We start from the raw sequence: 24882 nt of genomic DNA, 5'->3' as shown, positions 1-24882 counted from the left end.
TGTCCTAATGTTTCCCTCCTATTAGTACCCAACTCATGTATATAAACAGCATTATATCTATGAATACTACCAATATGTACTTGACTGACTGACTGACTAAATAAATAAATACATTTAAACTTCTATCTATCCTATCCTATCCGTCTATCTATCCATCTATCTATCTATCTATCTATCTCATCCATCCATTTAATTATCTATCTGTCTGTCTGTCTGTCTAGTCTGTCTGTCTGTCTGTCTGTCTGTCTAATCTATCTGTCTGTCTGTCTGTCTGTCTAATCTGTCTGTCTGTCTGTCTGTCTGTCTGTCTAATCTGTCTGTCTGTCTGTCTGTCTGTCTGTCTGTCTGTCTGTCTGTCTGTCTGTCTGTCTATCTATCTATCTATCTATCTATCTATCTATCTATCTATCTATCTATCTATCTATCTATCTATCTATCTATCTATCTATCTATCTATTAGATTTGTATGCCGCCCCTCTCTGTAGACTCGGGGAGGCTAACAACAGTAAAAAAGACAATATAAACAAATCTAATATTAAAAGTAATTAAAAAAAACCCCAATTTAAGAAAAACCCATCATACATACAGATATACCATGCATAAATTTTATAAGCCTAGGGGGAAGGGAATATCTCAATTCCCCCATGCCTGACGACAGAGGTGGGTTTTGAGAAGCTTACGAAAGGCAAGGAGGGTGGGGGCAACTCTGATATCTGGGGGGAGTTGGTTCCAGAGGGTCGGGGCCGCCACAGAGAAGGCTCTTCCCCTGGTCCCCGCCAAACAACATTGTTTAGTCGACGGGACCCGGAGAAGGCCAACTTTGTGGGACCTAATTGGTCGCTGGGATTTGTGCGGCAGAAGACGGTCCCTGAGATATTTAATTAGTTTTTCCAAAGCGAAGACTCTGTTTTCTATTTTAGCCACTGATTGCCTGGTGGCAAGTTGGAGGCTGTGCTCTCTCTCTCACACACACACATATGTGCACACACATATGTGCACGTAGTGAAAAATCCTTTCCCTGACCCAAGCCCAAAACTGCTGAGCCCCAAGCCCCTCGTTCCTTTCACTTAATGATTTACCTTCAAATCACTTGACTGTGGGACTTCAGCAATCTTTTGCTGTTTGCCCATCAACCAGCTCAGGGGGTAGGCAAAGTGGGTTCTTCTATGACTTGTGGACTTCAACTCCCAGAATTCCTGAGCCAATCATGCTAGCTTAGGAATTCTGGGAGTTGAGGTCCACATGTCATAGAAGAGCCAACTTTGCCTAACCCTGAACCAGCTGATCGACAGGCTACTGGGATAGAAGTCTTGTTTAGGATTGAACTCCTGGCAGTGAGCAGAGTTAGCCTGCAATACTGCATTCTAACCACTGGGCCACCAGAGTGCCACAATCTTGCAGTACAATAAAAGGCAAAGAAAACCAATCTCCTACAGTAGATTACATTGCTCTTTTCCTTGTAGATATGGTGCTGTGGGTTCCAGATCTATAAAAGCTTGTTCAGGATGAATTGGCAAATATTTTAGGGGGGAAATGAGGAAAAATAACAGCATGGTCCCATTGTTCTTTCCCATGCATTCCTACTCCAAGATCAAAAGCACAAACATGTTCATTTAGACATTTGGATCTGGTACATTTTATTCATTTACTCATTTATTTCGTAGTTCTTATACTCTGTCAAATGACAGTGGGTGGTGCATAACAAATATATAGTACAAAATATCAAAAGTCATAAAAATACAGCAAAATCAATACATCCTGCTGAAAGGCCAAATGATTGAACTGGAAGGGTCGATTGTGCTTTGTGTGGTTTTTTTACTGCTATGCTCCAGCAGGAAAAGGCAATTGGGAGCTTTCCATATATGCTGAATTACCAAACCTGCAACCCTTGTTGAGGCTGCTGCAAACCATAGATCAATGCATTTAGTGATCTACAGCAGGTATGGATACCCTAGTAGACACATTAAAAAGAATTCTGAAAAAATTAAACATCTGTGAAAATGCCACAATAGCTGGCTTATAACATGTCCATTTATGGATCGTCCTTCGGATTCTGGCTCATGAAATAAGAAGAAAATTCAATTTGCATACTGAAACTGTCTGTGATGCCCCACAAACCACAACAAGAGGGAGGAGGGGGAGAGAAAAAGAGAACGAGAGAGAGAGAGGAAGGAAGGAAGGAGGAAAGGAAGTAGAGAAAGGAGGAAAGGAAGAAGGGGGAAAGAAAAGAAGGAAGGAAGATAGGAAGGAAGGAAGGAGGGAAGGAGGGATGGGGGAGAAGGGAGGGAGGAAGGAAGAAAGGAAAGGAATGAGGAACGAAGGAAGGAAGGAAGGAAGGAAGGAGGAAAGTAAGGAGGAGGGAGAAAGGAAGGAAGGTGGAATGGAAGAAAGGAGGAAAGGAAAGAAGGAATGAAGATAGGAAGAAAGGAAGGAAGGAGGGATGGGGGAGAAGGGAGGGAGGAAGGAAGAAAGGAAAGAGGGAAGGAATGAGGAACGAAGGAAGGAAGGAAGGAGGAAAGTAAGGAGGAGGGAGAAAGGAAGGAAGGTGGAATGGAAGAAAGGAAGGAGGGACAAAGGAAGGAAGGAGGAAAGGAAGAAAGGAGGAAAGGAAAGAAGGAATGAAGATAGGAAGAAAGGAAGGAAGGAGGGATGGGGAGGAGGGAGGGAGGAAGGAAAAAAGGAAAGGAAAAAGGGAAGGAATGAGGAAGGAAGGAAGGCGGAATGGAAGAAAGGAAGGAGGAATAAAGCAAGGAAGGATGAAAGGAAGGAAGGAGGAAAGGAAAGAAGGAAGGAGGGAGGGATGGAGGAGGAAAGAAGGAAGGAAGGAGGGAGGGGGGAATCCCTACCAATAACAAAGCATCTTCTGGAACTTTTCTGATGGAGCACAGAGACCATAAAACAAGCATGGTAAGAGCACCACCTACCTGCAGTACTCTGCAAAGGTCAGAACATAGCACTTCTCCTCTATACAGGCCACACTGTTCTCGTCCTGGTGTCGGGATGCAAAGATCTCATTCTGCAAGAAAGTGTACAAGGGAATCAAGAGTCTAGCAAGAACATCCTTCCATCGCATGTTTTTGTCTGTGGTATGTTAAAGCATGTTTCCTATTTTTACATCCTCTTCAGGTTACATCTTTAAGCCCAGTTCTACCTAAAAGTAGGTCGATTGTATTAGGAGACCAACATGTGATGATTTAAAAATTAATGGTTACATTTTCAAGTCATTTACACAGCATTCAGAGTGTGGGTTTTTCGTTTCACCTTCGGGAGTGTAATCTTCTGAGCCCATGCACTAGGTGAGGCAAACTTTTCATCGCCAAGATGAAAATTTTAATCAAAGCATATATTTATTCTCTGAAGGCCTAGTGTGGGATCTAATGTTTTATTAACAGGGATGGTTTAAAAGCAAAAAAAGTTATGTCAAGGCAATAGTGGTCTCTGTTTTTTAAAATGAGACAGTGCTCCAAGTGTCCAGTTAGTTGACTCCTACAGCAATAATGTTTGTTTAGTAAATGTATATCCTGCTTTTACTTCCAGAGCGATAGGCAGCAACAAACCATCCCTTCTTCTAATTTTCTTCTCACAAGAACTATCCTGAGGTAAACTGATCGGAGAAATAACAATTGGCCCAAAGTGAACCTTAACAGTGAACCTTAACATCCAGGGTAGATTTGAACCCTGAACCTGGATCTCTCTGGTCCTATCCCAGCACTTAATAGCACATCCGGCTTTTTGAAGTTTAAATGCATACATTCACTGACTAATAATTTCCACCTCACCTTAGTTCCTTGGATGTAGGGGAAAGGAGGTGGATGTCAGTAGTTATTCACATTAATTTATGAGAGAGTTACAAAAATCTATCAATACATTAAGTTATATAACTGTTATACCAGGCATTTTGTGTGTACAAAAAAGAGCACTTTAAACAGCACTTTGAGGGAGCCAAGAAAGAAATTTAATTTAAATAGATTACACATTAGTATTTATTTTTTATATGAAATGTAAAGTACTGTATCTAACTAAAATGGAAGTCAGCCAGTTCAGAAATATGCATAGACATTTCCTAGCCCTCAATTGTCGATGCATTCGCTTATATAATTTGACCAGAAGATGACTACATTTTCAAGTAGTTCTTATATTTTTATTTCTGGGATCAGTCTGACAACACTTCTTGGATGTAGAGAAACACTGTGGCCTTTTTTCAAAGTTCTCACTCCCTCAAAGCTCAATTTTAAACTAAAGGGCAAAGGCATTCATGTTTTCACTGGGTTAACCTAAAATTTTTTTTGATCTGGAGGAATCAAAGCTGGTTGGATCATCCTATCGGGGTCTATTATTCATTGTAATTCCAATTCCAATGAATAATAGGAATAGCTAGTTGGGGAGAAGGGAAGAAGGGAGAGAATATTTTTTTTGTTGCTACTGAAGAAAGCAATTTACCTACATCCGAAGTCTTAACAGAGAAAAACATCATATAGATGGACCAAAATTACCATAATGATAGAAAACCTCTGCATTTATTGTGCTATAAAACACTAATCTTGGAAAGGAGCCGTCGTAACAATATACTGTAGGTCTTGGGGGGGAGGGAATCCAGGCTTTGAAGATAACCTTGCAGTTTTAAAGGCGAATGCTTCCATAGGTTTTTGTGTCTTAAAGTGAAGGAAAGCCAACTTTAAAACATGAACAAGAACTATCCTGTAACAAATTCACAGAGATAAAAGGACACTTTCAGCGTAATTTAGGATTGTTTATAAAATTATGAATGTTTGGGGTGAGGTAATGGAAAGTCTTTAAATGCCTTGCCACTCAAATTACTTCTCGACTTATTCCAGAGGGCAGCTATGTTAGTTTGGTACAGCAGAAACACCCAAAGCAATAAATGTGTTAGTCTTTTAATGTAGCCTTTGCTACTTTTTCTGGCCAATGGAACAGCGTAAATATTCCCAGGTCTAGAAAAATGCAGCCCAACTGTAAAATAAACAGTAAGCACTTGTTAAAGGAGGAACATAAAATGATCCTCCTTTCCTTTGCAAATAAGTGGCTGAAGAAGGATTAGAAACCGTTAGAACCATCACCGTCGTTTGTTGGCTCTCTTTAATGTCCTGGAGTTCCATTGCTGATCATCGCGGCCAAAGACTCACCTGATGCATGCTAGAATTACGACCTCCCTGAGTGTGCTCTGGTCTATAATACCACAGGAGGCTCATCATCAATTCCCCTAGAAAGGAATAAAGTAGTTTTTCTTTTTTAAATACTCTTAACACACCAGCATGAAGCAGAACATAAAGACAGCCTGCGTATTACCTCTAACACGCTCACCAGTGCATCCATACATATAGGAAACGCCTCCACGCATAACCAACACTAGAAGCTGGTGAGAACTGCAGGGGATGTTTTTAGTAGGAAGTTCTCACCTATCTCAGTTTCCCCGTATGGAAGAACAAATCAGGGGGAAAGTGCAGCCTACTTGAGCAGAGGTGGTATGCGGGCTGCATAAGTAAACTATTATTCTCATAGTTCCTTGCGTAACACGCATTTGAGCAATTGAACAAAAGGTGGATCATGGCCCTCAATGAAGTTCCAATTCTGATATCAAGATAATAATGTTTAATGAAGGCCACACGGTCTACAACGTCTTGCTGGTTTTATATGAAATCTCTAACTCCCCAAGCTCATAGTGTGAGAGTCTTAGAGCTGCAAATAGGATGGTGAAGGCTACATTTGGTTTTTGCATTTCTGTGATGTGACTTTGCAAAACACAAACAACGAGAGAATAAGAAAGGATTCCAGAACAAGACTTAGTATACCATTGGTTGGCCAGGAGGAAAAGGCTGTAGAAGAAGACTTGCTGGACAATGAGATGGCAAACGGGCTTCCCCCCCCATGATCAAATGTAGCAGAGTTATAGCTGTCACTCATTTGGTAAATCATTTGCATAGACACTGGGAAACTTTTCATGGACTCCTCACATCCACAGAAGCAGTTGAGAGGAAGGGTGAAAGGAAGCAGCACAACAAGCATAGTTGGCCGAAGACTGATTAATGTCTGCAAGCAAAGGGTTTGCCCAACGGCAGGGGTAGGTAAAGTTGGCTCTTCTATGGCTTGTGGACTTCAACTCCCAGAATTCCTGAGCCAATCATGCTAGCTCAGGAATTCTGGGAGTTGAAGTCCACATATCATAGAAGAGCCAACTTTGCCTACCCCTGCCCACAGGGATAGTGTTTGCTTGGATGGCAAAAAAAATTATCTTGGAAAAAAAGGCTGATGTGAGTTTTGTGGCTTTTGTTTTTAAACAAAATTCTCTGTTAAATCAGAAAGAGAACTGATCAATATTCAAGGAATGAAAAATCCAGGCTGAAGTAAATGATAGCAACTTTAAAGTTAAGAAGCTATGGGACCATTGTTTCAGTTTTTCAATCGAACAGGAAAAGACAAGAGACGAGTGAAGAAATGGTGATTTTAACAGAGTAAGAGGCAATGAGATCATTGATAAAAGGAGAGAACACCAAGCAGGAAACAATCACTTCTATATGGCAGGCAAAATGGTTGCTAAATACATATGTACAGACTACAAGGAAAGTTTTGACTTCACAAAAAAGTAGAATTTAAATATAAGCTGTGAGGAACACCAAAATGGTTTAATTGCTAAAATACAAGTAGAAAAAGAAGCCTCTTTATTGGTATAAGCACTGTCCGGTCAAGTTGTAAGACATAGTCTATTTGCTATCTGAAGGGTTGTTGGGTTAACTACCTTCCTTGTCATGTGTTAGGAGAACTATTTATTGTGGGATGGTTGGGCAATCTCTTGTGGATTAAACACTGATATCTTAGATTAAGGAGCCAGTTCTACATTTTGTAGATATACAAAAACAGCTGGTCCACCTGATTCCAAAACACAGGACTGACCTTTGTACATAGTTGAAGAATGCCAAGAATTCTAGATAATTGACATACTAGGAGCAAACAGGTGACACCCATATTCATTAATTAGGAAGCTTTTACAGTGGGTAATTCAATTAAGATGGGGATGTCAGTTGTGAATTCTCCAAGAAGATTAAACCCTACACAAGAATGAAGTGTAAGCTGTACAGGTGACAAAGTCAGCTTTTCAGATGATGATTGTGGGAGTTATAACTGAGAACAGTTAAATACAGAAAGCTTTGAAATCCTGAAATAGAAACTGCCATAATCCACTAGTCACAGTATTTATTGTGCCAGCTGGGGAAGGCTTTTCCTAGAGTAGTCTGGTCAGTGTGAATCTAGAATTGCCCCCATGAAAACCATTCAGCAGAATGCAAATAAGATATCTCAAAGCCTGAGACATGGAGAAGATGAAGGTTTATGTGGATCTGAGTTCAAAAATGGATTAAAAAGAGAAACAATTGTTTCTGACAGGTATATTTGGATAATGAGAAGACAGAGAAGAGTAATCATGGTTCACTTTAGAAACCAAAGAAAAGAATACATATAGTAAAAGATATTTCCTGTGTTGTAACTTTTGTAATGGGAGAATAGGCATGTTGTAAACCAATTAATACAAACCAATTTTAGTAAAAGCAGGTTTTGAAGAATCGTCATCTAGATTTTTCTATCATGTTGAAGCATTTCAGTTTCTTAAATCCACCTCTTTTATCATCTCTAAGAAAAACTATTGACCTAAAAGCTTTGAAGACTAGAGTATATGTAGCTGACTGTGCTGCAAACTTCTGGAAGATCTCAAGAATCTTAACATGAAGAATAAGGAAAATAACAAACAAATCATTAAAAAGATTGTGCTACATACTCAAATTATAAGAATATAATTCTTTATTGGCCTAGTGTGATTGATTGGGGTCAAATAAGCATTGATGAAACAATCAATATGAATAAAAATCTTAAGGATACAAGCAACAAGTTACAGTCGTACCGTCATAAATGGGAGGAAATGGGTGATAGGAATGATGAGAAAAAAACAACTAGTAGTAGTAGCAGCAGCAGTAGTAGTAGTAGAAGAAGAACCCAGAAATCTGATGTAACAGCCTCTCTTTCAATACACTAGATTTTAGTAAGCTTGAGATTTGAGAAGCACCTACAACAATAGAATTTGGTATCAAGTGTTAAAAGAGAAGATATTAATACCCTTAAATTTCGTGCATGTTCTCAAGGTAATTTGTAATTCAGGAAATAGGTGCTATTGCGTCAGGAGATAAATGAAAGAGTAAAATAGGTAATCTGATTAAGTGGAAAAATTGTCAAAGTGATAATCCTCAGAATTTGAGTGAACATATGCAGGCAAAGTTTGAGGGCATCAGTGGTAGTGTCCAGTGGGGCAGATTGGTAGAATTCACATTGAAATCTGGTCCTTAAATGATATCACTGGTCATACTGCCATAGAAATGAAAATAAGAAATAAAGGTAATTTGGGGATACAGGCTGTTCCTTTCCCATTGGGCTAATGATTAGGGATCACCATCAATTATATTGTCCCAAAGGTGTTTTTTTTTAAGGCACCTGGACTTAGTTTTTCCTTGAAGGTGTTTTGCTTTTCATCCAAGAAGCTTTTTCAGTTCAGTCAGTCAGAACTTCTTAGATGGGATGCAAACATTAAAAAGAAAAAAAGTTTACTTGCCACTTGAAAAAGTCTACTTGCCGTTTGAAAAAGCACAGAAGTGTGTTCTTCCTGGTTCAGTCCGGTTGCCCGAACCAGTAGTAAACCACTGGTGATCTCATGAAACCACTTCTGTCAGTGACGGTCCGTGGACACCACCATCCTTTTTATTTATATATATGTATTTATTTTTAAATGGGAGGATTTTTTCCTGGTGTTTTTTTTCTGCAGAAGCAGAGTTTCTGGCACTGTTCATATGTTGCCATCTTGTTTTCAGCTTTTTTTGTGGAAATTTTGTCTTGATTGTTGGGGGACTTTTTTGCACACGAGGGAGGCGCATGCACCAAGACCAGACCACATGGTGCAGAAGGAAGCGAACCGGCAGTAAGGTAAGTTAGAACCCACCCTTGAAAAAACATCTTTGGGACAATGATGACTTGGATGGCTGAGAATGTCTATAGGCATCAATTGTCTTATTAAAGCGATGGTGTAAATCAGTGTTTCCCAAACGTTTGACATAGGTGTACCCCTTCTATAATTTTCGTAACGCTTAGTACCCCTCGTCAAAAAAAATGGATGTATTTTAATAACAATCAAAATATTTTTCTTTTTTTGGTACATACACAAAATAATAATAAAGGAAAATAAAATTATTCATAATAAAACATAAATAAAAGTTATATTATAAGTAACATTTATTTGGATCAATGAGAAGGATGAAATTGTTTGTTCTGAGATGACAGATCGTCATAATTTGGTTCCCTGATTGTTAAATTTTAATCTGAGATGCGGTTCCATGTCCAATAGTCTGTTCCTTTTTTTCGACTTAATGTCTACAAATGCTGAAAAAGCAACTTCACATAAATATGAAGTTGGAAAAGTCAAGGTGTATTTCAGAACTATCCCCACCAAACTCTGGTTCAACATGTACCCCCACCAAACTCTTCCTGTACCCCTGGGGGTACGCGCACCACACTTTGGGAAACACTGATGTAAACTAAAGAAAGTTCCACAGGTCACCAACTGGACTTTCAGGTTTAATTTAATTTCCTATCTTGGATCCTCCTGTCCTGACCCAAGCTTGCAAGTATTACCATCACGAATACAGAGAGGTTGTCTGAATCATATATATGCCTTTTACATTCTAAGTGTTGTGGTTAGCTCTGGCCCTGCTCCTGCCCCAAGGACTGTGGATGTGGGGGAGACATCCACATGCTGCAGGCCTGTTTTGCCCCTGGTGGAATCTGATGATGAAGGCTCCTCTGACCAAGAAGACATGAGTGACAGGGAGGAGGAGAGTGGGGCAGACAGCTCAGAAGGAGATCAATTATCTAGCTCCTCCTTGGATTCAGAACAAGAGTTAATGATACAGCCACGCATGCGGAGAGCGATGCATAGGCAACAACAACTGAGAGATTATTATCAGAGAAAATAAGGCCACCTGTGGTTGGGTGGGGCTGTGGTAATTAGTGAGGCTGCTATAAATAGCAGCCTGTGGGTTTGGCCATTGTGGAGGATTATCTGATGGTTGTGTTTCGTGACTGCTTTGCTGACTTTGACCTTTTGTGTGCTGATTTTTCCCCGCTTTGAAACTAAACCAGAGCAAAGTGTGTTTCACTTTGTGAAAGAAGAAGGACTGTGAATTGCCTCCCAGCTGCAAGCTAAGTATCTCAGAACTGATAAGGGACTTGTACAAATTACCAGTTTGTTTGGAGACCAGTGCTCTTTGCTATACCAAAAGAGGGCTTAGTTTAAGTGAATTTTCATTATAAAGAACATTGATTTGAATTTTCAAACGTGTGTGTGTCTGAAATTTGTACCTGTGAATTTTTGGGAGATTTCTACCAGAGAGCCCGACAGAACAATGAGGATCTCTGTCACACTGGACCTTTTGGTAGACAGCTACATAGGGAATGATATGAAGAATGATTGTCAGGCACACACACGCACACAGGCACACACACACACGCACACCGCCCACTCCCAATTCCACAAATCTTTTGTAAACAAATACATTATTACACAGCTAACATCATATCATACAATTGGCCATTATGTTTTGTGCTCAGTACCTGTTTTGGGGTCTTCCCACAGGGCAGATATCTTAGCCACGTAAGGCATCGACTTCTTCCGTGGCCCCGATTTCAGAAGGACTGTGTCCCGAACCCGAATGATTTCTCCATCTCTTTCCACGGCCTGGTAGCTCTTACGAACAGCTGGTTCTGGCTCATTCTACAAATATTGACAGGAGAGAGTGCCAAGGAAAGGAGTGAGTCTGCAAAAACAATGCTGAGAAATAGACACCAGCAGCCTCCACTAATCCACCTACACCAAGTAGATAGCTTCCTGCCAAAAAAAAAAAAGGGGGGTGTCTTTATTGCTAAAGGGCCTGTGGAGAAGACGGATCGTACAGAACAGCAGGATGCTTTTCTCTTCTCAGCGGGTTAATTTCAGAAGCAAAACACGCTGCTCAAATGAAAGGTAACGATTACCAAAGCCGAGAAGAAGAAATATTCAAGTCATTTTACTTAGTTCAGATTTTAAGGACCAAGGCTGGACATAGAAACATAGAAACATAGAAGATTGACGGCAGAAAAAGACCTCACGGTCCATCTAGTCTGCCCTTATGCTATTTTTTGTATTTTATCTTAGGATGGATCTATGTTTATCCCAGGCATGTTTAAATTCAGTTACTGTGGATTTACCAACCACGTCTGCTGGAAGTTTGTTCCAAGGATCTACTACTCTTTCAGTAAAATAATATTTTCTCATGTTGCCTTTGATCTTTCCCCCAACTAACTTCAGATTGTGTCCCCTTGTTCTTGTGTTCACTTTCCTATTAAAAACACTTCCCTCCTGAACCTTATTTAACCCTTTAACATATTTAAATGTTTCGATCATGTCCCCCCTTTTCCTTCTGTCCTCCAGACTATACAGATTGAGTTCATTAAGTCTTTCCTGATACGTTTTATGCTTAAGACCTTCCACCATTCTTGTAGCCCGTCTTTGGACCCGTTCAATTTTGTCAATATCTTTTTGTAGGTGAGGTCTCCAGAACTGAACACAGTACTCCAAATGGGATCTCACCAGCGCTCTCTATAAGGGCATCACAATCTCCCTCTTCCTGCTTGTTATACCTCTAGCTATGCAGCCAAGCATCCTACTTGCTTTTCCTACGGCCCGAAAGGGGAGCTTCTTCATGCCTGGCTCTGTGGAAGACTGTAGGGCTAATACAGTGTTCCCTCGATTTTCGCGGGTTAGAACTTCGCGAAAAGTCTATACCACGTTTTTTCAAAAATATTAATTAAAAAATACTTTGCGGTTTCCCCCCCTATACCACGGTTTTTCCCGCCCGATGACATCATATGTCATCACTAAACTTACGTCCACCTTTAAAAAATATTTTTTTTAATAAACTTTAATAAAGAAACATGGTGAGTAATAATCTAAATAGTTGCTAAGGGAATGGGAAATTGCAATTTAGGGGTTTAAAGTGTTAAGGGATGGCATGTGATACTGTTCATAGCCAAAAATAGTGTATTTACTTCCGCATCTCTAGTTCGCGGAAATTCAACTTTTGCGGAACGCATCCCCCGCGAAAATCGAGGGAACACTGTACCCCATTTAAAATCCATTTTAACCTGTCTGGTGTAGAAACCATGATCGTGTGACCACTGATACTGGTTGCAAAGTGTTTAAAAGACTGAAGGACCATGCCTGCTACACTTTTAAGTCCTTATTTGTTTTGCCATGTAAGAATTGTTGCCAGATATTTGTTCTGCGAGAGGTTAGTGGTTAAGGTACGAGGCTAGAAACCAATAGGGACTTTTGATTTCTAATCCCATCTTGGGCACCAAGTCAGCTCGGTGATTGTGGGTGAGTCACTTTCTCTCAGCCTTAAGGACGGAGGCTAAATCATTCCTGAAAAACCTTGCCAAGAAAATTCAGGGATTGGTCCAAGCAGTGTCCAAGAATTGAGCAGAAGGAAAATAAAAAATAAAAAATTAGTCCGCTGTAAAGCACTGTAACCAAACACCTATATGTGGACACGTGTGGATAATCCTATACGATGAAATCTTTTTGCGCTATTACATGTCTTTGCCCACACACATAATAAAGATCTCTTACAAAACATGTGTTATAGTTAGAAGTTTCAGAATGGAAAAGTTGATACCAACTTTAGCTATGGTATGTACTTAAATGCACACTTTTATATAGATTTGTCCACAGATAACAGTTCTCCCTCTCTCACTGCTATTGTACATTTCTAATATGTTCCATGTGTTACCAGAAAAAGTATGTTACACCATATTTCCTGTGCTTTTAGAATCCCCCTGAAAATAAGTTTTTACAATGTTTACAATGGTGTGGTCACAAAATAAAATGGAATTGCCGAAAGAAATCTGTGAGAAATAAGTTACCAACCTCGATACTCCAAGTAATAAGATCTGGAATAAAAATGATGCTCAAAGAAAGAATCAAATTTGGGGTGGGGGAGATGTCACTCTCAAATTGGAGAAAATAACCCTGTAAAGGTTTTTCTCTTAAGACTTATGTCAATGACTTTTTTTTTTCAAAATAGGCGTTGATTGCTTACCTGAATGCCTCTTCTCGTACGGTGAGCGGGTACAGCAGTCACATGGGTTGCTCATGTCCAATCCGGTGGAACTGAGCCTAGTGTTAAAAAAGCTTGCCGGATCCGCCCCTTCCCCAGAATTCGCGAATCCATAGACTAGGCTCAGCTGTGAAGCTCTGTAGTGTTCAACTCTTATAGTTAGAGGAAGAAAGGTTATAGGAAGGTAAAGAAGACACATACAAGGGTGGGAAGTGACTGCTGTACCCGCTCACCGTACGAGAAGAGGCGTTCAGGTAAGCAATCAACGCCTATTCTCCATACTGAAGGAGCGGGTCCAGCAGTCACATGGGACATACCCAATAGATGGTCCCTAGGGTGGGATTAGATTGCTATCGTGTGAGATAACGGATTGGAGTACCCTTCTGCCGAAGGCAGCGTCCGCTGAAGCGTAAGAATCAATCTTGTAGTGCCTGATGAAGGAGTTTGGCGAGGCCCAAGTGGCTGCTTTGCAGACCTCCTCCAACGGGGCTTGAGTCGCCCAAGCGGCCGAGGTGGCTGCGCTCCTGGTGGAATGCGCTGTGATGTTCCTTGGAACTGAGAGGGAGGCCGACTCATAGGCCTTAGATATAGTCCCTCTGATCCAACGGCCTATTACTGTTGAAGACACTTTGGCACCCATGACTCTGGGGTGATAGGCTATGAAAAGTGCCTCTGACCTCCGAAAGGGTCCTGTGCGTTGGATATAGATTCTCAGCGCTCTAATGAGATCCAGGGTGTGCCATCTAATTGTCAAAGGATGGTCTCGTTGGAGGGAGAAAGAAGGTAGAACAATATCCTGAGTTCTGTGGAACATGGAACTGACCTTGGGTAAGAAGGTGGGGTCCAGTCGCAAGACTACCTTGTCTTGATGGAATTGACAAAGGTCCTGCCTGATTGAGAGGGCAGCCAGCTCCGAAATGCGTCGGGCAGAGGTAATAGCCACCAGGAATGCTACTTTAAAGGATAGGTACCTGAGGGACGCCGATTTTAAGGGTTCGTATGGTGCCTGCGTGAGGGAATGGAGAACCCGTGGCAAATCCCAGGATGGATACCTGTGGACCTTGGAAGGTCTGAGGTTGGCTATGCCCTTGAGGAATTCCTGAACTGCTGGGAAGGATCGGAGAGGCTGTCTGCGGGGGCCCCCTAGGACAGATGAAATGGCTGCCAGATGACGCCTGAGGGTGCTGGTGGAAAGTCCTTTATGGAAACCTTGCATAAGGAAGGAAATGATTCTGTGTATGGGAATGCACAGGGGAGAAAGTCCTTCCTGTAGACACCACTGGTGAAACTTGGACCACGTGTGGTCGTAGATTCGATTGGTCGAGCCCCTCCTGGCCTTCAAAATGACCTCCACTGTATCGGGGTCGTGACCACGCAGTTCTAAGTCTCTCCTGATAACAGCCAGGCGGTGAGGTGGAACCACTCCGGGTCTGGATGGAATGAGGCCCCCTGCCGCAGCATATCCGCCGAAACGGGGAGTCGCCAAGGGTCCTGGACGGACAACTGTTGGAGATCCGCGAACCAGGGCCGGCGGGGCCAATGAGGGGCGATTAAGATTACCCGGGCCCTCTCGGTGAGGACCTTGTGAATCACGTCCGGGAGAATTGGAATTGGAGGGAATGCGTAAAGTAGGCCTGGAGGCCAGGGGCTCCGGAGGGCATTGATTGCTTCCGCTCCCGGGGATGGAAATCTGGAAAAGAAGCGAGGGAGTTGGGCGTTCGCGTTGGTCGCGAAGAGATCCAGGATTGGTAGGCCGAATCTGAGGCTGATTTGATGGAACAGGTCTTGATGGAGGTTCCACTCTCCTGGGTCTATCGTTGCTCGAGATAGCCAATCCGCCTGGACGTTGAGGCTCCCCGAGATGTGGTCGGCTAGGAGCGACCGAAGATGTTTTTCCGCCCAAAGGCCTAACTTGAGGGCCTCCCTCATGAGAGCCTTGGATCTCGTGCCCCCCTGCCTGCAGATATGGCTTTTCGTGGCAATGTTGTCGGTGAGAATGAGAACGTGCCGGTTGGGAATGCGAGGAGAAAAATGCTTCAGAGCCAGGGAAACGGCTCTTAACTCTAGCCAATTGATTGGCTTGGAAGCTTCCTCCGGGGACCACGTGCCCTGGGCTATCATCCCCTGGGCGTGGGCTCCCCATCCCGATAGACTGGCATCTGTGGTGATGACAAATTGATCCGGGCACCTGAACGGGGATCCTTTGTCCATGGCCGGAGACTTCCACCACTTGAAGGATCTGCGAACCATTGGTGGGATGACAATGCGACGATTTGAGTTGCTGTGTCCCGATCTCTGAAAAGGTAATAGGAGCCACTGAAGTTCCCTAGCATGAAGGCGAGCCCAGGGAATGATGCCTATGCATGACACCATCTTCCCCAAAAGGGAAGACAGGGTTACTATGGATACTGAAGGTTTAGATAAAATGCCAGAAATTAACTCCCCTATGCTGAATTTTCTCTCGGGAGAGAGAAAAACCTGGGAGGATTCTGAATTAATAATGGATCCCAGGTGTAAGATGGATGTGGAAGGTTGGAGATGACATTTATCAAAGTTGATGGAAAATCCATGGTCTTGAAGGACTGACATGGTGATAGAAAGGTCTGTTTTCACTTTCTCTAGGGAGTTCCCATGAATCAAAATATCATCAAGATAACATAAAATGTGAATGGGAGACGCTCGGATATAGGCCGCCAGGGACCCCAAGAGCTTTGTAAAGACCCGAGGGGCCGAGGAAAGGCCAAATGGCATTGCCCTATACTGGAAATGCCTGCCTTGAAAGGAGAAACGTAAAAATTTTCTGTGGCATTTGGCTATAGGGATGTGAAGGTAGGCCTCAGTAAGGTCTAAAGAGGCCATGAAATCTCCCGTGTGGATGGCGGCCAAAATAGAAGATAAGGAGTGCATTTTAAACTTCCTATATTTGATGAATAGGTTCAGCTTCTTTAAATCCAAAATAGCTCTCCAACCTCCGGAGGACTTTGGAACCATAAATAAAATGGAATAAAAACCTAGGCCCTTCTGACCGGCAGGAACCGGTTGAATGGCTCTGATGGACAATAAGTGAGAAATGGCCTCCTCCATACGGTTACAATCTGAGGAGGACCTGGGAGAAGGGCAAGAAATAAAACGTTTCGGGGGGGGGAGAAATAAATTCTAAAAGAAGGCCAGTTTGAACCGTGTCAATGACCCAAGGGTCCTTGGAAGTGAGACGCCAATTAGAGGCGAAATGGGCTAGGCGACCCCCTATGGGAATTGAAGAAAGATTACCATCTAGGTTTCTTTGAAGCCCTGTTAGAGGACGCTCCCCTTTGGAAGCGAAAACCTCTGCCCCTGGGGTTCCTACTTTGGGAACGAAAGCGGGGGGAATACTGACCTGGAGATCTCTGATAGGAAGCCGCTTGGTCTTGCTGGCGCCCTGGGCGACGAAAGGACTGCGTTTTGGTAGCCTTTTTGGTGGTTGGACCCAAAACTTTCTTCTTGTCCGTGGTTTCCGTGAGGAGTGGATCCAGAAGATCACCGAAAAGAAGGTCGCGCTTTAAGGGTCCCTGGGATAACTGCCACTTCTGGCGTACTCCCGCTTGCCAAGGGCGAATCCATAGGAGTCTTCTTGCCGTTGTAGAAGCTGCAATAGACTTAGCCGAAAATCTAGTAGATTGCAAGGTGGCATCAGCCACGTACTGGGCAGCTGCAAAGACCTTGTTGAAGTCTTGTTGACCTCTCAAGTCATCGGGAGGAATATGCTGTTGAAGTTGGCGAAGCCACAGAAGCATGGCTCTGGAGAAAAAGGAAGCCGCTGCAGAACTTTTAATGGCCCAGGAATCTGCGGTGAATCCTCTTTTGAGCATTTGTTCAATCCGCTTGTCCTCTGGGCGGAGGACTTCCTCTGCTTCGCCTGGCACAGCCGCCGCCGAGTGAAGGATCTTGACAGGTTCATCCGGTTTAGGAAAGGATAGGAGCTCCTCATAGGAAGAGGAAAGTTTGTACAATTTTCTGTCCTTGGTAGAGGGATTAAGGCCAGAGGCTGGGAAATCCCACTGTTTAAGTAAAGCATCTTTAAACAATTTAGGCATAGGAATTACCTCATTATCCTCCTGTTCCTCTGTGAAGTAAGGTAAATTTTCCTCCGGGGGATCAGTGGATGTGGAGGCCTGTTTCTCCTGGGCCGCTAATCCCGTAGAAATTCTAGCTTTGAGGAGGAGAGATTTGAACAATTGAGAAGGAAAAATAGTAATTGGAGAAGGAACCTTTATTTGGGATTCCTCATCATCTGAGAGGCCTTGAAAGGGATCCTCATCCTCCTCCATATCCTCATATTCGTCCTGAGAGGAATCTGAATCATCCTGAATAGGAGCTCTAACCGCTGGGGAAGAACCCAAGGGGCGGGAGGGACGAGGAGGAGGAGGAGGTAGGGAAAGCTCATTGATGGTAGAGAGTTTGGCATCAATGGCCTTGGACAACACAGAGAAAATAGATTGGAATTCAGGAGGTAAACTAGAAATATCAGCAGGAATGGCAGAAGAATCCCTGAAGGCCTGGGAGGATCCTGGCTGGGGGGAATCTTCAATAATATCTGGTTCCTCTGGACCTATTCCCCATAGGTTAGGCTGGGGTCTGTCTAGGTTAGGCTCATCCAGAGATAACACAGGGACCCCAGAAGGAGGCAGACTAGAAGCCTCTGGGGGGTCTTGACTACTGAGTACTTGGGCCTGTACTTTCAAACGTTTTGCTGATTTGTCATGGATTCTTTGTAGGGCTTGGTCCCTTCTCTTCTCAGCCCTGGTGACCTTGGTCGAGGGGCGGGCCCCTGGAGAAGAGGAGGAGGAGGCCTGGGGGATACTAGTAATCTCATCGCCTGTAGGCCTGGCCTCTCTGGGACCTTTAGTTGTGCCTCTCTTGGGAAAAGTAGCCATAGTCTGACAATTAACAGAAGACAAGGCTGAGCCAATAACTGAATAATTAGGGAGAAGAATTTCAAGGACTTCCCAAGAGGAATGGATCCTGCTCCGAGGCCTCGGAGCTGCTGAGACTTGAGGACAATCTGGGCAAACCCAGAGTTCGTGCCCCCAAATCCAGCGGGGCCAGCCTCCCTAAACTTTTAAATTAAAGTAAACCAAGGCACTCTGGTTGGAGGCTTAGCCGGTGGAGAATTAAGCCTGAGCGTCCCAAAGCCCACTCCGGGATCCACGCGGTGGACTGAGGCCTACGCGGCTGGCAGGAGGCCAACACGAGAGGCCTAAATTTAAAAAGGGCGCGAAGGCCTTCGCGCCGAAAAAATCGCTCCGTAATAGAATTCTTAAAGAGGAAGCGATCGACTAAGTCCAGGAGACTAGAAAAGCGTCTCACTCCGCAGGAGGTATTATTTTAAGCCCTTTAATAGTAATACAATAATGAATCAATAAATCAATACTTGCACCAAAACCTCCAGGCCAAAGGATTAAAAGAATCCACAAGCGGCAGCAGGAATCGTAACCGGCAAAACCGCCGGGGGGAAACGAAACCGCAACTTCTCCAAGGAAAAAAGCCGAGCCCTAAACGGCTGGCGCTATTAGTGCAAGTAAATAATAAGGATAAAACAATTCTTACTACTTTTGAAGGAAAAGATCGAAGGGAAGGTGTTAGAATGTTGAACGAGCTATCACAATACAACCGCAGGATATGCGAACTGAGCGAATTCTGGGGAAGGGGCGGATCCGGCAAGCTTTTTTAACACTAGGCTCAGTTCCACCGGATTGGACATGAGCAACCCATGTGACTGCTGGACCCGCTCCTTCAGTACGGAGAATCAGTCCCATACAGTTTCTAGATAGGCATTGGTATGAAACACTGATGTGGAGATACGCTCCCCACCATCACTGAAGTTCCAACAACCAATGCCATTTCTGTCCCATGATCAAGTATGAATCCTCATGGAAATATTTCATCTAGAAATCTCTTGTTGCTAATTTTCCACCACATGTTTGAAGAAGGAAAGAGATTAGAAACTAGACAAGAATTGTCCAAAAGAGAGACAACGTACTACCACTCTTTTTAAAAAAAAGACAGGTGGCATTATGAGAGAAATTAAGAATTTAGGGTATTTAGAAATGTTAGAACTGGAGGGGGGAGCAAAGTAATTGATGAATAAAGATATTAAGTGAGGTTAGGGAACAATACGGCTTAGAATTAAGAGACATGAGAGACAATAAATATTCTGGAAATTAAGATATAGCGGTTAATTTGGGAATAAAATTAAAAATTGGTGATAGACCCAGGATACAAAATGAGGTTTGGAAGAGGCAGCATCAGAAGAGTAACATATACCTAGAGTAAAGAATTATGTAGGAAAGGTATAAACATAATGATTATAGGGGAGACACCGTTAGTTTAAAAATGTATGGCATATGTCATCAGTGTGTTAAATATGAGATGAATTAGGATAAGAAGCACTCGGGGAGAAGTAAAGAGGGAGAAGGAGGAAGTAGAAAAGTGAAGAGAGGGAAGAAGGAGTAGGGGGAAGTAGGAGGGGGAGAGAAGGAGTAAGAAGGTAGGAAGAGATGGAGATAGAAGGAGGGGTGTAACAAAATGAAGAAAAACAGACTGATGAACAGGATAAAAACAGGTGTGAAAAAGGATATTGATTTTTGATTCATTGAATAAAAATGTATAAATATGTAGATTATTAACATTTTAAGATATACGTGTTGACATAAAAATGGAAATTATGGAGATTTTTTTTAAAAAAATCACACACAAAAAAATCAAACGTATTCTAAGAAGCAACACCAAACTCTCTGAAATGGGACTCTCTCCATCTGGCATCCAAACCAGAGCAGACAGAGATTACTTTAACTGCAAGGCAATACTCTAATTCAGTGTTTCCCAACCTTGGCAACTTGAAGATATCTGGACTTCAACTCCCAGAATTCCCCAGCCAGCAAATGCTGGCTGGGGAATTCTGGGAGTTGAAGTCCAGATATCTTTAAGTTGCCAAGGTTGGGAAACACTGCTAATTTATACTGTGTGTCTGTGGGGAGTTTATTCTACCCAGCCTCTCCTTAAAAGATTCTGGGCCGCCCTCAACAGAATTGCAAGACAGAATTGATGGACAATTACAGCTGAGGAGAACTTGGTCATTTCTATATTGCCACTGAAGGGGTCTCAAACATGAGCTTGCATCAAAGTTTGGTTGTGGTTTCTGGCCACAATCAAACTTTTTCAACCAAAAAACCTGCCCGAGACAGTGATTGGACAGAAATTTAATAAATCTCATTTATTACTCTGGCTAGAACTGTGTATTTATCTACTACAGTGATGGCAAACCTTTTTTTCCTCGGGTGCCGAAATAGCGTGCGTGCAGGCTATTGTGCATCGAGTGCCCATACCCATAATTCAATGCTTGGGGAAGGCGAAAACAGCCCTCTGGAGGCCCTATGGAAATGGCTGGTTTCCCAACTTCTGGTGGGCCCAGTAGGCTCGTGTTTCACCCTCCCCAGGCTCCAAAGGCTTCCCTGTAGCCATGGGAGGGTAAAAACACCCTCCTCCATCCCCCACGGAGGCTCTCTGGAAGCCAAAAATACCCTCTCAGAGCCTCTGCGCAAGTCAAAAATCAAGTGGCCGGCACACACATGCACACTGGAGCTGAGCTAGGGCAATAGCTCTCGTGCCAACAGATATAGAAACATAGAAGACTGATGGCAGAAAAAGACCTCATGGTCCACCTAGTCTGCCCTTATACTATTTCCTACGGAGAGGGACGGCATACAAACCTAATAAATAAATTAATAAATTAATTAATCTTAGGATGTATGTATGTTTATCCCAGGCATGTTTAAATTCAGTTACTGTGGATTTACCAACCATGTTTGCTGGAAGTTTGTTCCAAGCATCTACTACTCTTTCAGTAAAATAATATTTTCTCATGTTGCTTTTGATCTTTCCTCCAACTAACTTCAGATTGTGCCCCCTTGTTCTTGTGTTCACTTTCCTATTAAAAACATTTCCCACCTGAACCTTATTTAACCCTTTGACATATTTAAATGTTTTGATCATGTACCCCCTTTTCCTTCTGTTCTCCAGACTATACATATTGAGTTCATTAATATTAACGTCTTTCCTGATACGTTTTATGCTTAAGACCTTCCACCATTCTTGTAGTCCGTCTTTGGACCCGTTCAATTTTGTCAATATCTTTTTGTAGGTGAGGTCTCTAGAACTGAACACAGTATTCCAAATGTGGTCTCACCAGCGATCTATATAGCGGGATCACTATATAGATCACTATTATACCTCTAGCTATGCAGCCAAGCATCCTATTTGCTTTTCCTACCACCCGACCACACTGCTCACCCATATGGCTTCGCGTGCCACCTGTGTCATAGGTTTGCCATCACTGATCTACTATGTCATGAATAGGTGTAGTCTGCATGCTGCACTGGTTGCCGATTGTTCTCTGAACACAATTCACACAATTCAAAATGCTGGTTATGACCTATAAAGCACAACATGGCATGGGACCAGATTACGTATGTCATTTGCCTCATATATGCCAGCGGCTGGTCAAGGCCCACAGAGTCAGCCTTCTCCCGTCAACCAGACAATGTCGCCTGGTGGGGCCTAGGGGAAGAGTCTTCTCTGTGGCTACTCCGGCCCTTTGAAACAAGCTCCCCCCAGATATTCGCACTGCCTCCACTTTCCCTGCCTTCCGCAAAGTTTTGAAGACCCACCTCTGCTGGCAGGCTTGGAGCCATTGAAACATTGACATCTTGCCCCGTCCAATGAATGAATGTTGGATGTGTGACATGTGATCCTGTTTGTTTAGTTTTAACTCTGGATTTTTAAAATAGTTTTATGTACATTTCTAATATGTTGTAAGCGGCTCTGACTGAGTCTCAGGAGAAGGCTGGAAAAGAAAGAAAGAAAGAAAGAAAGAAAGAGGGAGGGAAAGAAAGAAAGATGGAGGGAGGGAAGGAAAGAAAGAAAGAGGGAGGGAGGAAGGGAAAGAAAGAAAGAGGGAGGGAAGGAAGGAAAGAACGAAAGAAAGAAAGAGGGAGGGAAGGAAAGAAAGAAAGAAAGAAAGAAAGAAAGAAAATGATGGACATTGGATACCAAGTTGCCCAAGAAGCCATTCAAATATTATAATTCCTAAAAGGTGACCCATAAGTGCCAAATATAAATGAGAGTATCTGAACTGAGAAAAGATCGCAGGGGGTGAATTTCAGAAGAAAGAATAGGCGTTGATTGCTTACCTGAACGCCTCTTCTCGTACGGTGAGCGGGTACAGCAGTCACATGGGTTGCTCATGTCCAATCCGGTGGAACTGAGCCTAGTATTAAAAAAGCTTGCCGGATCCGCCCCTTCCCCAGAATTCGCGAATCCATAGACTAGGCTCAGTTGTGAAGCTCTGTAGTGTTCAACTCTCATTGTTAGAGGAAAAAGGATTATAGAAAGGTGAAGAAGACACATACAAGGGCGGGAAGTGACTGCTGTACCCGCTCACCGTACGAGAAGAGGCGTTCAGGTAAGCAATCAACGCCTATTCTCCGTACTGAAGGAGCGGGTCCAGCAGTCACATGGGACATACCCAATAGATGGTCCCTAGGGTGGGATTAGATTGCTATCGTGTGAGATAACGGATTGGAGTACCCTTCTGCCGAAGGCAGCGTCCGCCGAAGCGTAAGAATCAATCTTGTAGTGCCTGATGAAGGAATTTGGCGAGGCCCAAGTGGCTGCTTTGCAGACCTCCTCCAACGGGGCTTGAGTCGCCCAAGCGGCCGAGGTGGCTGCGCTCCTGGTGGAATGCGCTGTGATGTTCCTTGGAACTGAGAGGGAAGCCGACTCATAGGCCTTAGATATAGTCCCTCTGATCCAACGGCCTATTACTGTTGAAGACACTTTGGCCCCCATGACTCTGGGATGATAGGCTACGAAAAGTGCTTCTGACCTCCGAAAGGGTCCTGTGCGTTGGATATAGATTCTCAGCGCTCTGATGAGATCCAGGGTGTGCCATCTAATTGCCAAGGGATGATCTCGTTGGAGGCAGAAGGAAGGTAGGACAATATCCTGAGATCTGTGGAACATGGAACTGACCTTGGGTAAGAAGGTGGGGTCCAGTCGCAAGACTACCTTGTCCTGATGGAATTGACAAAGGTCCTGCCTGATTGAGAGGGCAGCCAGCTCCGAAATGCGTCGGGCAGAGGTAATAGCCACCAGGAAAGCTACCTTAAAGGATAGGTACCTGAGGGACGCCGATTTTAGGGGTTCGTATGGTGCCTGCGTGAGGGAATGGAGAACCCGTGGCAAATCCCAGGATGGATACCTGTGGACCTTGGAAGGTCTGAGGTTGGCTATGCCCTTGAGGAATTCCTGAACTTCAGGGAAGGATCGGAGAGGCTGTCTGCGGGGACCCCCTAGGACAGATGAAATGGCTGCCAGATGACGCCGGAGGGTGCTGGTGGAGAGCCCTTTATGGAAGCCTTGCATAAGGAAGGAAATAATTCTGTGTATGGGGATGCACAGAGGGGATAGACCTTCCTGTAGACACCACTGGTGAAACTTGGACCACGTGTGGTCGTAGATTCGATTGGTCGAACCCCTTCTGGCCTTTAAAATGACCTCCACTGAATCGGGGTCATGACCACGCAGTTCTAAGTCTCTCCTGATAACAGCCAGGCGGTGAGGTGGAACCACTCCGGGTCTGGATGGAATGAGGCCCCCTGCCGCAGCATATCCCCCGAAACGGGGAGTCGCCAGGGGTCCTGGACGGACAGCTGTTGGAGGTCCGCGAACCAGGGCCGGCGGGGCCAATGAGGGGCGATTAAGATTACTCGGGCCCTCTCGGTGAGAACCTTGTGAATCACGTCCGGGAGAATTGGAATTGGAGGGAATGCGTAGAGTAGGCCTGGAGGCCATGGACTCCGGAGGGCATTGATTGCTTCCGCTCCCGGGGATGGAAATCTGGAAAAGAAGCGAGGGAGTTGGGCGTTCACATTGGTCGCGAAGAGATCCAGGACTGGTAGGCCGAATCTGAGGCTGATTTGATGGAACAGGTCCTGATGGAGATTCCACTCTCCTGGGTCTATCGTTGCTCGAGATAGCCAGTCCGCCTGGACGTTGAGGCTCCCCGAGATGTGGTCGGCTAGGAGCGACCGAAGATGTTTTTCCGCCCAAAGGCCTAACTTGAGGGCCTCCCTCATGAGAGCTTTGGATCTCGTGCCCCCCTGTCTGCAGATATGGCTTTTTGTGGCAATGTTGTCGGTGAGAATGAGAACGTGCCGGTTGGGAATGCGAGGAGAGAAATGCTTCAGAGCCAGGGAAACGGCTCTTAACTCTAGCCAATTGATTGGCCTGGAAGCTTCCTCCGGGGACCACGTGCCCTGGGCTATCATCCCTTGGGCGTGGGCGCCCCATCCCGATAGACTGGCGTCTGTGGTGATGACAAATTGATCCGGGCATCTGAACGGGGATCCTTTGTCCATGGCCGGAGACTTCCACCACTTGAAGGATCTGCGAACACTTGGTGGGATGACAATGCGCCGATTTGAGTTGCTGTGCCCCGATCTCTGAAAGGGTAATAGGAGCCACTGGAGTTCCCTAGCATGAAGGCGAGCCCAGGGAATGATGCCTATGCATGACACCATCTTCCCCAAAAGGGAAGACAGAGTTACTATGGATACTGAAGAATTAGATAAAATGTTAG

General features: G+C 43.9%; 1 protein-coding gene across 2 annotated transcripts in view; it reads right to left on the bottom strand.

The window, feature by feature from the left end:
• BAHD1 (bromo adjacent homology domain containing 1) overlaps window positions 1-24882 on the bottom strand; it is a 111797-nt gene that overhangs the window by 3360 nt on the left and 83555 nt on the right. For both annotated transcript variants that reach the window (XM_070756739.1, XM_070756748.1), the window contains exons 4-6: window positions 10663-10822; window positions 5145-5221; window positions 2925-3016 (exon numbers count right to left, since the gene is read on the bottom strand). In XM_070756739.1, coding sequence (XP_070612840.1) covers window positions 2925-3016; window positions 5145-5221; window positions 10663-10822 — 329 coding nt within the window. The remainder of the gene's footprint in view (window positions 1-2924; window positions 3017-5144; window positions 5222-10662; window positions 10823-24882) is intronic.

The sequence above is a fragment of the Erythrolamprus reginae genome, chromosome 1 (genome assembly GCF_031021105.1).
Source record: "Erythrolamprus reginae isolate rEryReg1 chromosome 1, rEryReg1.hap1, whole genome shotgun sequence".
Lineage (NCBI taxonomy): Eukaryota > Metazoa > Chordata > Lepidosauria > Squamata > Dipsadidae > Erythrolamprus > Erythrolamprus reginae.
The sequence above is the reverse complement of the archived record's forward strand: the minus strand, read 5'-3'. Positions and strand labels throughout refer to the sequence as shown.